General features: G+C 45.6%; 1 protein-coding gene across 1 annotated transcript; it reads right to left on the bottom strand.

The window, feature by feature from the left end:
- Window positions 1-7,448: 7,448 nt before the first annotated feature.
- LOC144121322 (uncharacterized) lies at window positions 7,449-14,661 on the bottom strand. Its single transcript, XM_077654488.1, has 4 exons — window positions 14,548-14,661; window positions 9,895-9,962; window positions 9,291-9,371; window positions 7,449-8,280 (listed from the first exon to the last, which is right to left on the bottom strand). Exons 1-4 carry the CDS (start codon window positions 14,615-14,617, stop codon window positions 7,471-7,473), a joined length of 1,029 nt encoding a protein of 342 aa, XP_077510614.1. The 5' UTR covers window positions 14,618-14,661; the 3' UTR covers window positions 7,449-7,470.
- Window positions 14,662-15,745: the final 1,084 nt, after the last annotated feature.

The following is a 15,745-nucleotide window of genomic DNA, read 5'->3' as shown; positions in this document are numbered from 1 at the left end:
CTATTAAAGCTTTTATCGCCAAAATATAACATACCCCTCAAATAAGATAGAAACAAAATGAAACGCTGAATCAAAACACATGCAAATGAATTAATATACCAAAAAGTGCGACTTGGAAGGAACAGTTCCACCTGCTCAATATCTTCAGTGAAGCCTCCCAAAAAAAGTTGCTTGCAGTCGCACTCCAAAGAGGGCATCAAGGAAGGCTATGGCTAACTGAACGAACAGAAAAATAATGTTAATTATCAGCACTCAGTATTTAGGTCTGACTCCTTTCACGCAAACAGACACGAAATACAGACGACAGCCCGCAACTACTAATCGTTTATCATGTTTCATGATTCTTATTCATGCTGCTTACACCAGAATGCATCAGAAACCTTACTTCAGTTTTGAGATTTGGATAAGATTAGCCCAATTTTCCTTACTTTTGAAACCACTTCTGTCTTTGAAAAGCTTGCAAATTAGCCTTCCTTTTATGGAGTTCTTGTAAAGGCTTTGCTTTTTTTATATACGCTTTCCCAGTTATTGCTGCCTTCCAAATTGGTCATGTACGGCGTCCTTGAACAATGTGATGTTTAGTTTCCCGGGTTTTGAAATCTGCTGGCGTGCATTCATCGGTGTCTATTTACACCACGTAATATGTGACAGGGAACTGGAATACTAAAACTATACGTAGTCTTTACTATCTTAAAATTTTTGTTTTGGTGTCATGCCGCAACTACCTGCTTTCTTTTACCTGATCTCCCATTCACCATCGCGATAGCTCTTGACGTGTTAAGAATGCCAGTGCTCAAAAAGTTACTGTAAATCGTAAATCGTATTCGGCATCGATATTTTTAATGATATAAAGCAAATTGCGAACATACAGCAAGAAACTATTCCTGCTGCTTTCTGTTGTTCTGTATAACTGATGTGCCAAGTTCGATGAACTCCTGATATACGGTTGCCTTTATTCGAGTTTGTTCTCTTAACCACTCGCTTTCAGTTTTATAACGCTCACAGCTAAGCCATACCGTCAGCCACATTCCAGGAGCATAACTGCTTAATAGATTGGCTCAGCAACTTCGCAAGTTTTGAACACCGTGGGTGGTAATATATTACTCCTTTCTCGTCCCTGCCTTATCCAGCTTACGAGCTGGATAAATAAATAATGGTGCCAAGAAAACGCAAGCTTGGGTAATGTAGAAGCTTGAAACTAAGCTCTAAGACATGTCCAGGAAATGCACACTACCACTCAATCAGGGCGCTGTCACAGCCGCTTTAGCAATGACCCCGACGTACATGCGTATTGCGTGCCATATTATTGTTTTGTTTACCTATCTGAAGGAAGCCAAGACTTTTGTTCGGCGTAGACCCAGAAAATTTGTTTTTGCAGACAACTCAGGCTTGCAATTTTCTTGGCCATCATCGTAATCAGTCTAAAGTAGACATACGGAATGTAACAAGCCAGAGGTTAAAACAGTCATGATTTACAATTCCAGCAATTCAAATATTTCAGAATAGTGATTTCGGTATCACATAGCAACCATGAAGGAGCGATGCCCCCATTAAGTGTTTGACAGCATGGCTGCAGTGTCGGAAAAAATTAACTGGCTGAATCACACAATAAACCAAACAAGGTCAGGCCTACGTGCAAAACAGCCTTCTGGATGTGCAAAATTGTGGAAATTGCGGCAACCCTTCCTGAGACTACTGCTCACGAACAGCGACTTGGGTCTTACAAGCCTCATCGGGGACTTTGTCTGGAAGAGCCAGCTTACAATACAGTGGCTCATCGCCTAACCGCTATGCCCCTGCCCCGGTAGTAGAATCAGGGGTCGTCGCGATCTATAGCTGTGACACATTATGCGTGGTCTTGCATTCGAGATTGGAATAGCATTAAAATTGGAATAAATTGGCGAGTGAAAGAACAAGGCTATCGCAATTGCTCAGCATCAATCCCATTGATCGCTCCTCAATTTCTGTTCTTTTTCGAATGCCCCCACCCACTGTTTAAGGTGCCGCTCGGAATCACGATCCTTCCAATCAATCTGTCCGCGTCTGGCGGGGCTGTAAACTAGAATGCGGTCCACCTGATAAAGAAAAAAATTATACCGCCCTATGCGAGAAAAGATGAACGCAGAAATGTAAAAAAAAAAGCTCGCCGGACCATTACCAGCCAATATTTCAAAAGTTCAGCGTTAGTTTGCGCGGCGGCGTTGCTATCGAGGTAGAAGTTATCAGAAGACGGGGTTCAGTCTGGGAGAATGAGGGGTGGGGGAAGAGGGGTGGGGGGAAGAGGGGGCAGCCGTTGTGTAGTAAGCTAGGTGGGTACTTTGTCCGATGTCCTCTACTGATCCTGCCGATGTCCACAGAGAAAATTGTCGCTGTAAACAGACATGTCCTGCCAGGAAGCATTGGGCATCGGTCGGTGTTGTGTGAGTTGAGGGGGAAGGGTGGAGGGGTGGAGGGATGATGTGCGTCACAAACATTGAGTAAGATAAGCAGGCTGACGCTGTGGAACTTAGCAAAGTAGTGTGAGGGTTTGGGTGAGTTGGTGACACGTGTTAAGCGAAGAACGGCGACACAGTCCTCATCGCACAGTGCGCGCACGTCGCCCTTCCTGCGCCGCTGGACTGCTCACGTGACATTGTCGTTAAAAGACAGCGACCCCTCACGCATAGCGCTGCACATCACAAGACTGTTCACAAGAAGAGAGGAAAAAGACGCCGCTGCGAGTAGGAAAGCACGCGCATGCATGCACACAGGAAGACATCGACGTTAGAAGTGCATCAGTAGAGGGCGCGGCGGTGCAGTTTTGCGGGACACCGGCGCGTGCCCCCGCTTATTTTGTTGCCTCTGGCAGCCTTTAGGGCCTTTAGGGTAGTATTAGGGCCACTCTTCTTTCTCGCCTTCACAGATGTTTTTGTCAGTTAAAAATGCAGGAAAACCAAGCTTTCTCCAGGCGAGTGCATTTTTTATCGGGACATCCGCAATTCCGTTCACAACGCAGTTTTATACCCCTCGCAATCTCATATACAGACTTGGTGCTGAAAATTCGAGATTAAAATTTATATCAAGGACTGCTGCACCACTGCAACGTACAAAAACAATCCCTTGCCATTTACCTTTATCATTAAAAACCCTTGTTTTTATGCGATGTGGATTTACATTTTCTTGCAATAATCACGTCAAAGCTTAGGTGGATATAATAAATCAAACAATAGACTTGGCTTTTTAAACAGCATATTTTTAAGCACTTCACCTAGAATAAAAAGTTTGGCATGCAAAACGTTTATCCTACCTATTGAGTACGCTGCAATTATCTTGGATCCGCACACAAAAAACTAAGATCACTGCATATTATAAAGTAAAAAGAAACTCAGTTAGATTCATTTTTAACTCATTCAGCCGTAGCACGCCTCCATCATCTCTTCTAGAAGCCGCAGAACTTATAAATCTTGCATTAAGTTGTCACCAGGACCGACTGAAATTTTTCTTTGCGCTTAGTGACATTGAAAAAACAGCAGCTAAAAGAATAACAATTCTGCCGGCTAACAAACACTCGACGTGCTCGTATCACATCAAAAGGACTGCGGTAGTGGTAGTAGCTCAGTTGGTAGAGCACAAGGTTCGAAGTTTGGGGCCGTGGGTTCGGATACCACCAGCGTCATAGACTCGTTTTTATCTTCTGGTTTCTAACGATATATCTTTCTCCAGAAAGTAATTAGACATTTATTGCCACATCGATTAAGACAAGAAATTATAAAGCAAGAGACAACATTCCCCTATGCTAGTTGGCCTCGCTGACTCTTGTCTTTCTTCATATAATATCATGACGAGCCCCTCGGTTCCCTTCTTTTTTATACTCAAATACTAAACGGGAGCCTCAGTTCTTTCTTTCACTCCCTCCCTTATCCCTTCCCTTACGGCGCGGTTCAGGTGTCCAACGATATATGAGACAGATACTGCGCCATTTCCTTTCCCCAAAAGCCAATTATTATTATTATTATTATTATTATTATTATTATTATTATTATTATTATTATTATTATTATTATTATTATTATTAGCCTCAGTTCTGGTAGTCTTGATGCCATAGGTAGCATGCATAAAGTAGGTTTCGCTCTCTCCGCCCGCCGGTCATCTTCGAACTGACCCTTGCGGTAACAAAGGACGTACTACGCACGCCGATGGACGAGGGTGTCGCTTGTAAACATTCGCAAGGTGGGTTCGGATCCCACCAGCGGAATGTGGGTGTTCTATCTTATTTGTAATTAGTTATCTTTAAAAAGATTACCCTATTAATATCCAATTGAAGAAAACCACAAACTTAAAAAAAAGCCTCTATGCTCATTGGTTTCGGAAACCTTTGGCCTCCGTCAGGTGTGACTCTCAATGTCAGGTTACACGCAACATAAAACCCCTCAAGCAGAAGATAGGACAACCGCCGCCGTTTCTTAATTGGGAGAGCACCGGACGCGAAATTCGGAAGTTGTGGGTCCAGATCCCATCGGCGGCGTGTGGCTGTTTTTTTTCTCCTTTTTGATCAGTTATATTTCATCTATAAAATGATTACACTATTATTACCACATTTAGTAAGCCCAGAATTTACAAAAAAGGAAAAACCATTCTCGTATGGTACTTGGTACCGGTGACTGTGGCTTCCTTCGTATAGATCAAAAAGGTTAGAGGCTATTCGTGCATGAACAACCTATTTAGGAATTTTCTTTTTCTGTAGCGGTATACGAGTGGAACGAGTTACCTGCCAACACTGCTAATTGCCCAACGTTTCCAGCACTGCCCTAAAAAGATGCACAGAAAACAAACCTGTCCTGCGCTACCTCTACCCGTGAAATCATTACGAAGGAAATGCTTTTGCTGTTACTTCTTGTGCAGTTTTACAGCCACATACTCTTCAGTCTCTGGTGTTTTGTTTTCATTTTTTGTCAGACTGTTTAGTATGGCGAATACCGCCTAGGTCCTAGTAAGCGGGCTGACAGAACTTGTAAACTGATAAGGTTCTTTCCGTATTGTAGTCGTAAAGTGCTACGTCCAGCTGCCATCCGCAGGTGCGGCGCCTCGATGTGCACCTGCGACGAATTCGCGTGTTTTGCGCATCTCTACAGAGGTTGGCGGGTGCAACTTGCATTTCGTAGAAAAGTGCTATGGGAGGGTTGTGTCAATGCTGAGCCTTTTATTATAACCAAGTAGTTGTGCCGTGTCGGCTGCAGTGAAAAAACAAAATGCTGCTGTGGTCGAGGAAAGAATGTTTTAAAATATTCACAAAAATTCCTCCAAGAGTCTGCATAGAGAATTCATTGCTTGCATTAAATATAATTATTCATCAAGATTTTTTAAGGGGAAGCGTATTTTATATAAAAAGTTATTTTTATATCATGCTCTGATGAACACCCTGGTTAATATTTTTTTCTGTATTTTGCAAATGAGGGTTAATTTTTCTCTGCCTTCAGTCATGTATGTCAACCAGAATTTCGAACGTTATAAATTGCGAGGGCGTCCGATTTTACGAGATATTTCTATCTTGTTTGCAGTCTATTGTGTTCACAATGAGTATGCTTCATTAACACAAAAACATGTTCAAGGCCTGTAATTTTAAATAGCACAACATCGATCAGACCAGGAGATAGCGAGTTTCACTTGAATCACCGATAACCAAAGTGGCTAAAGAAAGTAGAACGTCTCCTGTCTATGCCGGATATTTATTCGCGTGGAGTAAATTGAGCCAGAGCCACGGTCGCTTTTTTTTTCATTCGATGTTGTCATTTGGTCGCAATTCATTGTTGGCAAAAATGAACTGCAAAAGGCAACATCCTATCACTCTCTTCAGCGCACTCCGCGCACATGGGGGCGTACGATTCTAGTCAGCCTTGCGTTCTCTACCTTTTTAAGCGAAAGCTTCACTGCGGGACCTCGTGCTTCGATCACCGTGTGCTAGTTTTCACCTTAAGCTGAGTTCGGTCAAATTATGAAAAACAGAAAAAGAATCAATACCCACGACCGGGTATCGAACCCGCGGCTACGCGAACAGATCTTCTTTCAAGAACCGCTCAGCGAGACCACTAGGCGATTGCCGCAGCCAACACGCCTTGTGTTGTTGTTTTTGTTGTTGTTTGCACCACACTCTCGCGCTGTGCACTGGAGAGAGTCGTCTTCATTGACTTTCACCTGATTCGTCCCGCGGCACCGCCTGCTCACCGTCGTATTCTGCGTAGCAGAAATACATGCTTCAGCTACGCTTTGAATGTAGTAATTATTCTCTGTAGTTTTTCTTCTTTTGTTTTCTCCTTTTACATTCACTCTGCTGCAAAATAACTGTGGCTTTAGCAAAAGATCGCAGAAACAGCCGGTACCTCAAAGGCAGCCACAATATACCAACAGGTTTAGGAAACGAGTTATATGAGGTTCATCGTAAGGAAATAAGTTGACGTCAAGTTAACACGAACAGTGCCTCTTCATTTCCGGGCACTTGATTTATTTTCGCAATCGCCAAGGACAATATGTAGAGCTATATACGCATGGGTTTCAACAGAGCTTCTGTTCTATCCTAGACCTCTCCGGCATGAACGGCCTCAGCTCTTCCCTTTATTTTCCGTGTTATACAACCTCACGATGCTTGCAGCCTGCGCATCGAAAGCATACCGGTATGTCTGTTTGCCACGCGTATGATTTGGTTTCGCTCCTCCATTTCAAGCGCCTAGAGCTTTTGCTAACGAAACAAATTGCTGAAATGATAATTATATTCCAAGCACCTTCGCTGCGTTGAAATGCTTCTTTTGTGAGCCCTTTAAGACAGTTGAAGACAACAGCTCAGGTTATCAAACTTCTGACATTGCAAGAAACAAATTATTTCAGTTGATGAAGGAAGGCACCCCCCCCCCCTTTCCCCAACCTTTCACTGCGCATATTGGTGCATGTGAAGGCAGCCACTGTAAGGGTGTCGTACAACATGCAGGAGATTGATTGCTTCTTGGCCGATCAACAGCCTATCTCAATTACTGTTACTAATTTAAACACCTTGAAATATCAACGAACTAAGCCAGGCATCGCAACAGCTGCAAATTCTCCAGCAGCATAACTCGTTCTTCATTTTTGAATTAAGTTCACTCAGAATGCATCAGACGTCGTTAAAAAAGAATTCTTAAATAGTTATATGAAAGAGAAATTCAAGAGCTCACTTCTAGGCACTGCTCTTTTCAACGAATTGCGTAGCTGACAACATAGGATAGATATGAGTTAGAGATAGCTATGATCATTTAATAGTCAGTTTTTCAGTGCAGATACTTTATCTTTAAAGATTCACCTAAATGTTGTGCCTCTACCACAAACTTAACTTGGTTTGAACATTGAAAAAAAGTCATTAAGAGACATAGGCACTTTTTAAGTATACAGTCTTCAAGTTTTGATGTCTTGAGTTATTTCCGACAAATCGTTGTCCCCATATCTTCAGTTTATTTACCACCTGCTTTATTGCGGCACCTCATTCTCAGCGTAGCCTCCGGGTTGAGCTGGTGGCTGGAATTCACCGCCCGGCTGACCTTCGGGCACGAATTCCGGCTGCGCTACTGGGGAAAATTCTGGCGCGGCCTCGGGTTCGGATTCCGGCTGTGCTTCCGGTTGTGCTTCAGGCTGTGCTTCTGGTTGTGCTTCTGGTTGTGCTTCCGGCTGTGCTTCTGGTTGTGCTTCTGGTTGTGCTTCCGGCTGTGCTTCCGGTTGTGCTTCAGGCTGTGCTTCTGGTTGTGCTTCTGGCTGCACTTCAGGCTGTGCTTCTGCCTCGGGCTGCGCTTCCGGCTGGACCTCCGGTGATTCTTCAGGCTGCGCTTCCGGAACTTCCGGCTCTGGCTGAACCTCCGGCTGCACCTCAGGCTCTCCCTCAGGCTGTGCCGCTGGTTCAGCTCCAGCCTGATCGTCTGGAACAACTTCGGGCGCGGCTTCGCCAGGCTGCGGTGTTGGCTCCGCTTCCGGCGCACCTTCAGGTTGGTCTTCAGAATCCTCCACAGACGGTGTCTCATCAGGAGATGAACCTTCCGGTGCGGCTTCCAGCTCGGGCTGAGTCTCGGGTGCGACTTCCGGCTGTCCTCGTGGGTCGGGTACTGGTTCTGGTTCAGCTGTAACTTCAGGTGCCACCGCGGGTTCAGTGACTGCAGACTCTGTGGTTGTCTCAGGCGTAGGTTCAGGTCGGCCCCTTCCCTCGGTGCCGGGACGCGAAACAGACCAGTTGGAGCCGTCTACCACGCATCGGCCGTTCTGGCACTTGCCAGTTCCCCGGAACAGTGCCTGAAAGCGGGATCAAAGGAAAGCAGGAAAATCTGATGTCATGTGCCAGGAAAAATTCTGGAGCTTTTGCGTAGCAAACATTGTGTGGCCACGTTAAGCATAGCTCATCTGGCAACCTACTAAAATATGCGGCGCCTTAACGCTTACGTTGCTCAAGCAAATAAAACGGGAAAGAGTTTTTTCACTCGTGATATTTACCTGAAACCACCTACGTTTATATCTACTTGAAATGGGCATAGCTCCAAACTTAGTTTTACTACATGCGTAATATTTGTATATGAATCGTCTTTTCTCCTATACGGCATGAATGGAATCTAGTACCTGAACGTGTTACTTCAGACGCTAAGGACACTTTTCCTGTTTTGTTGAGATAGGACGCACAGGTTGAATTGCAAGAATGGTGTTCCTTGATGTTTTTTTTTTGTCCTTTTTGTAAAGACCTAGTACGCTGTTGCCGACTTTAAGGTGACACCTCTGGTAACCATTCCAGTTTTATATTGTCCCTGTCACAGTCAACTTTTGTTTAATTCATACTGTGGACCATCATTTTCCTTTGTTTATGTGAGGTGCACTGGCATTACATGCCTAAGTTAACAAATGAATTACTTAAATTAAAAAAATAGAAATAGAATGCGCCGATGTGCTTTAGCTGGCTGCACCTAATTCTTAATTTGGTTTCAATACATGAATTACTTAAAAAGGTTTGTCTATAAATATTTGTCAACAAGTTAAAAAAACACGGAAAATTTTTGCCGACACATTCGTGTCGCGCTTATTGCCTCGTACGAAATGCAATGTAAAATATATGCATTTATATGCACCTCAGCTTCTGTCGATGAAATTTACATGGGATGAAACAAGGAAGATCTGCATGCGCTGGTGCCCTCACATTTTTATTCACGTAAATTACCCCAAAGAGGCCTATCACAGAAATTTTAAACTGCGGTTTGCTGCACTAGATATATTAACCTGTTTCGTGCACCACTTTGCATGCAAGTGCATGTACTTACAGCGCATGGCTCTCCATCAGCTTCGTTGACAGCACGTACGGGAAAGCCTCTGCAGATGTACCGGCAACGCACCCTGAAGGGCTGAATTCAAGAAAAAATAGAGCAGGTTTGGTACATTGAAAAACCATGGCATGTGCCGGTCTGGCACAAAGAACGATTTCAATGACTGTGTGCGTGGTATATATGCGCTTAATGCCCTTGAGCACTAATTTACAAAATTGTTTCTCGATGGGTGTGAATTGGATCCCAAAGATATAGAATAGCAATACCCTTCAATCAGACGCCATACAGGAGTGCTTGATTGCCGAAAGCGCACGTAGCACTGTGTTTTATCCCAAAATCATTATAATACACACTGTAAATACACACTTTAGTGGTATAACAATATTTAAGTACTCTCCAATAATGAGATATGACTGAATAAAGGAAATAAGTTTTTTGGTGGAGGCGAATGTTCTGCTTGGTTTAGTACATGGTGGATAAAGTGTCAGGATAAGTTTTACTTTCTACTGCTTAACAAAATTAGATTCCATTTGGTATTACGTTCCTCTGTAGTGCCGTTAACCTTTTACAGTACTTACACAAAGTTTATTTCACTGCTTACCAGCTGAAGGTCGAAAGCCCTTTGACATCTTGCATTGTTTTTCCCAAAGTTGCTCCAGCTCGGCCATTCTGTAATTAAAAGGTGGAGAAAATGTTCGGTATTAAGTATTTTATTAACCTTCACATCAAAACGGTTACAAATGCAAACTTGTTAAGCAAAATACGCCATTATAGCATATAAAGATCGCGTCTACTTCATCAACGAACTTTGTTTTTGGAAGTTATTACTTTTGGTAGTCACTTTTCGTGCTCTTTGCGACATACTTAACCTCGACCCCCCCCCACACCACCTACTTCCTCCTCGTGAGGTCGTTTACATGCAAACGTTATCGTCAAAAGGAATCATGTTAGAATACGTGACGCCTGCCTGGGCAAGATTAACTTTCGAGAGATAAATTGATTTCTTTTTTGGTACAAAAAATGGTGCTGTACAATACTTTTTGCATCCGTGAGTGCAAAGTAGTTACTGAGCAAACCTCCTCGTCTGTGTCCCCCATATGTGTGGCATTGCAATATACATTGCCAGAAATGAATTTTTAGGCCTGGTTGCCTCTAAGCCTAGGTCGTTTCTTGCATGGTGGTCCTAAAGGGTTCTATACCGAGTCTTTCAGAGTAGTGCGCCACTAACTTTTAAAAATTAGGTTCTTCTTTTAAAGAGAAGCTATTTACGGCGATGTAATGCCAATGTTGGTGGACGTGAAAATGCCGGCGCATCATAATAACTTGTAAAGTGCTTGACCAAATTTTTAATAGTTACTGCTTAACTATTCCCGATGGGCGCCTCAAGGAATTTAGCGGTTTGGAGCCGGGCGTTACTAATACCCATATACGTTGTTTTTTTTTTTTTTTCAAAACTCACTTGCTTTCGTCGCTGTGGCTCGAGAAATTTCGGCCCTTTCTCGCGCCGTTTTTAAACAGCGCGCCAGCGCGGAGCGCGAAGCGACGTCATCAAATTCGCGAGACGCTGTGGGGACGTACCACGTAGCAATCGCTGCCCCGCCCGTGCAGCCGTGTTCTCTGCTTCTCACCATTTCGCTGCTCCAGCGCCGGCGGGGCAGCGATTGTCGCGTGAAGAACTTTATTAACGCGACAGCGTTAAGGGCCCCTTGTCGCAAAAAAGCCGGTGTTGTCGGCGTCGGCGGCGTTGGTCGTGAGCGAAAAATTCCTCCTCTCTCTTCTCCTCCTCTTCGCAATGTACGCCACTGCCCCAACAGAGAGCGCGCGACGGCAGCGCCTACCGCTCGTCTCGTTCGGGCGCAGTGGGGCCGTGCGGGCACGCAGGAATCCCGCGGTGAGCGGCGAACAACGCAGCGCACATCCAAAGCGCGTTCACCACGAAGCTTGCGGCTTGCTGCCCGTTCGTTCGGCGCGGAAGTTATGCTGGCGTTCGTGGCATCGGGTTCATCGAGAACGATGTGTCGACGAACTACGACTGCAACGTGAGTGCCGCGCGTTTCGGCACGGCGCCTGGGAACGCTTCTACGTGGTTTGCCACTCCGCGCGTCCGTTTCACCGTAGATAGCAGAGCGATTTCTCTAACGGGCAAGGCGTCGCGCCGAACGGGTGATGGCGTTCCGTGGACTCCCTGCAGGTGCTGCAGCACGCTGTCGTGTTCCACTCTTCAAGGCGAAGCTTAAGCGTCCTCCGATTTTTTACACTGATATAGGAGGCCCCTTACTCCTCGCCCCTGGCACGCAGGCTCAAGGGGTGGGAACTGTGGCCTCCGCGACTAAAGACCGGCGAAGTTACAGTGATTCTTCGCGGCTTCCGTCGCCAGGCAGATGACTTGTTGCTGTTCGGCGGGAGACTCGCTTCGCAGCAAGGCCTCCCAGGCATCTCTACTTTTAATGTTGTTCCTGACGCCTGTCAGGACATTGCCAGAATATATGATCAATAGTGCCCTTTCTCCGCAGATTTTACACTTATCATTTGGTACATCTTCTATTCGCGTAAGGGACAACCAGACGGTATTTAAGAAATTGCCAGCTTGCAGGCGTCGCCAAGTGACAGCCTCTCTGTTCCTTAAAGTTCGGTCCGGTTCCGTTTAGCAAGTTCTGAACTGAACCGTAAAATTTCGATAATCTGGACCCACGCACACGAATCAGTCCCATGCAGTGAAGCGGGACACGAGTTAGCCCGAGCTCTCTACTTCCGATATTCGTGTGGTACGTCGCCTTGACATGTCGTGATTTCACTGACGCCACTTTACGATCCCCTCAGGCACGCAGTCTTCGATATGCGCGAAAAAGGGCCCACAGTTGATTACCCACAGCGGCGAGGGTAGTCATGTTTCCGAAATTATAAGATGCATACTTGCAATCAGAGGTCTCGCTGTTGTACTTAAATAGGTAATTTTGAATATAGGCAAGAACTTTACTAGTTAACATGATTCGCCTGTTTTTTGACGTCCGCGAGTGGAGTTCAAACAGCGATCAATGCTAAAATTACCATACAAGACGACTTATGGCCACCATAAAAAGTGTACTGCAGTTTAGGCAGCTAGCCTAAACCAAAAGGCTTTGATTTACTTAACATTATCTTGGTGAATGGACGAGAGAGAAAAAATAAGCGGTTCAACTCTGCTGAACAGATTGTCGAAAGATAGACACAACGCTGGTCTCAATGTTTTATAATTACGTTGCCCGGCCGGGAGCTTCGCCTGTGGGCGACATGGCGTTGCTTCGAACACGGGCAGCGTTTCATTGAACGCATCAAAGTGCGTGAGCATTCTATGCAGAGCCCACTTTCATGCCCTGCGCATGCGATGCCGTCAGACGCTCTCCAGCTCGAAACGGTCAATGAGTATGACGCCAAGGAGGGAGTACGCAGCACACCTAGGATGCCTCCTTTCCTCCTCTGCGCAACACTGCGACGCCGACAGAGCGCACATCTGCCAGAGCTCTCCGCGGCGGCTAACACAATCGCAGTGCAGCGACTACCCTCCTCCTCCTCCTCCTCTCCAGGGCGGCACGCGTATGTGCTGGGATGCCGCTACCCTGCTCCTCCTCTTCGCGCCGAGCGCGGCATACGTGACTACTTTCTCCACAGTAGGTGGCATGCGCGGCGTATGTACGTGACTAGAAACACTTGTGGCTCTACAGAGGTCAAATTGAAGAGCCAGAGGTCATAAGCTGAATCTCGCCAGAGGGGGTCATAATATAAGTAGAGCTATTGCTCTAAAACTAAAGAGAATGATTACTACATTTCAATCAGAGTGAAAGTACAGATTTGTGCTATGTCGAAGACAATGATGAGCGGGCAGTGCAGCGGGACGGAGTGCGCGCGCTGGGTCAGCTGCGGACAGGCAAGAGACGATTTTGCTCTAATCAGAAGCACCGAATCAATTACACGTAGGAGATGACGATGAGCGGGTAGCGCCGCAGGACGGAGCGCTCTCGCTAGGCCAGCTGCGAGCATACCATGGAACAGACAGCGGACAATTTTGCTTAAGGTTCGTACCCATCGGATTAGTGCTTGCACACTAGGAGTCTTAACGAGCCACAATCTTCGAACTCTTGTGGCGAAGACCACCGCTTCCTTTCAAGCTAGCCAGGCAAATGCATGCATTTAAAATCGGCCGACTGTTTTGACTGGCTCCCCTTTCAGATACTCATGGTTTAGGGGAGTTAAACGTCCCAAAGTGACTCAGACTATGAGAGACGCCGTACTGGAGGGCTCTTGAAATTTCGACCACTTGGGGTTTTTTACCGTGCACTGAAATGGCACAGTACACGGGCTTCTCGAATTTCGCCTCTATCAAAATTCGCCTCTATCAAGCCTCTTTCGAGTCAGCAGCCGAGCGCCGTAACCACTGACCAGCGCGGCGGCTTATTTTAGAAACTCATCTTGCGCTCTTGTAAGGCACCAGTAAGCAACTGATATGCTTCGAGTTGCATCCTGAGGTCTGAGTGGATGCTGTATAGAAACAGGAGCCCGAGAGGTTTAACTCTACCCTTTCCTCTCTTTTTATTCGAACTGTATTTTGCAAACTTTCTTTCTCGCTTGCCTTGCTGTTTGTTGCATTGCGTTACAATGTAAACAAGCCGGAAAAGTGGCCTATCGTTCAGACAATAGCCGCACCATACGCTCTGAATAGCGCGTCGGCACTCGCTTTGAAACTATGTTATCATTTTTTATTTTGCCTTCAAAATCATACAACTGTGCCAGACGGCAATCATAGAACGAGCGTTGCAGCGGTCGTGAATGAATTACCGTCTTCTAAAGGCGCTCATATCTTTCCGAAAACTTGCTCCCTACACTTGGAGAAGGCTTTATGTGACCCCCAAAGAAACAATCGCTAACGATACTGCTTTCTTTACTAGCCCATTATTTCTATCATGCGCTGAGAAAGAAGTTTTCGAAATATTTTTATGCCGGTGTTCCGGGCGTGGAGAATAACATTTTTTTCTAACTATTTTATATAATAGGCAACCAATCAGCTTTCCAGACACAATTAAAGAAATCCAAGGAATAAATGCATTTTATATACTGTAAAGTGGGACATTTACTCCCTAGTCAGTCGATGCGAATAGAAATGACTAGTCCCGGAACACCTCGCGCCACTTTTTAAAACATACACCGTTTTGGTACGAATTAAGAGAAGTGGAGCCCGGTTATTCTGCTTCCCGGCGAACACAGTACAAAAGGAACTCACTGTGGGACTCTTCGGCGTTGGCCACGACTAAGGCGCCCACAAGGAGCGCGAGCAGCACGGACGTCCTCATGGCGGCAAATCCTTCCAGCGAGTGAAGCCGAGGTGAAAGTGCCGGCGCTGCTTATAAGGTGCATCCTCTGTGTCGGACATCCGGGCCCCCCTCCGCAGCAGTGTGAGAGAAACAAGGCACGCCCTCTACTCTTCCTGCGAAGCTGTAATACCTGGAGATGCGGTACAGAAGACGGGATGATCGGTTCTTTAGAGAGCCACTAGGTGGCAGTGCGCAGCGGCGTACTTGACGCCTTTTCCAAGATCGTCACAGATTGAGCGGATGCCGCGCCTACTTTCATTCTTCTCTAAACTTCAGAGCGCTCGCACTTTTTGGAGTTTTGTTAATTATTAGAACAATGGACAGTTCAAGTCCTCCAGAAAAAGTTAACCAGAACCTGAGAGCAACGACTCCTATCCAGAGGAACGCATGCATGACAGCTGCTGTTGTACATATGACACGAATTATTCCTTCAATGCTAGTTATTGATTCTAACTTAACAGAAGGCAAGTGGCGGAGAATTAAAAAGGGTCACAACAAGAATCGTTTAGTGCTATTCAAAGCATTCTGTTTCTGGTTGATGAGTACCTGGCTGATGAACCAAATCCCTTGGATAATAAGGCACTAATGTTAGGAAGAGTCAGAATGCGAAGACTATCACGAACGAATGGCCACATGAGCAGGAATTATAATGCGAAGGGAAGATAACTTATGGTGCTTTGGGGCATCAGAATGGATTCGAAGGGGAGGTAAACACAATAGGGGTTGGCAGATTTCTAGATGTGCGGATGAGATGTTGTAGAGATGGGGCACCTGCCTCGAATGCAAGAGGACCGGGGTTCGATTGCCTGTGCCGCGCAGCTTTCCACCGGATTGAGCAAATTTCCAGTATCAATGAAAATGAGTAAATAGGCCTCGGATGGCAAGAAAGTTATGATAGCAAATATAATACGCGGGAAACACGCCAGGCCAGCGCATAGTCAAATACCTCTATGACAATAAAGGTAGTATAGGGAACTGGAGGAGCCATGAGGAGGACGACAAAAGGGTATTTTTGTCAGTATTATTTCAATTAAAAGACGCCAAAAAATCTGAGAGATAAAGGTTTACAGTAGAGGCTACAAACAGTAATTTTAAACTGAGCGTGCA

The sequence above is a fragment of the Amblyomma americanum genome, chromosome 2 (assembly GCF_052857255.1).
Source record: "Amblyomma americanum isolate KBUSLIRL-KWMA chromosome 2, ASM5285725v1, whole genome shotgun sequence".
Classification (NCBI taxonomy): domain Eukaryota; kingdom Metazoa; phylum Arthropoda; class Arachnida; order Ixodida; family Ixodidae; genus Amblyomma; species Amblyomma americanum.
The sequence above is the reverse complement of the archived record's forward strand: the minus strand, read 5'-3'. Positions and strand labels throughout refer to the sequence as shown.

Bases quoted from the DNA above. Each gene is read 5' to 3' on its own strand.
- LOC144121322 (XM_077654488.1), bottom strand. From the start codon at position 14,617: ATGAGGACGTCCGTGCTGCTCGCGCTCCTTGTGGGCGCCTTAGTCGTG. The intron at 9,963-14,547 runs GTGAGTTCCTTT...TTTTAATTACAG, and splicing joins CAACGCCGAAGAGTCCCACA to AATGGCCGAGCTGGAGCAAC. The intron at 8,281-9,290 runs GTAAGTACATGC...TCCCGCTTTCAG, and splicing joins CTGATGGAGAGCCATGCGCT to GCACTGTTCCGGGGAACTGG.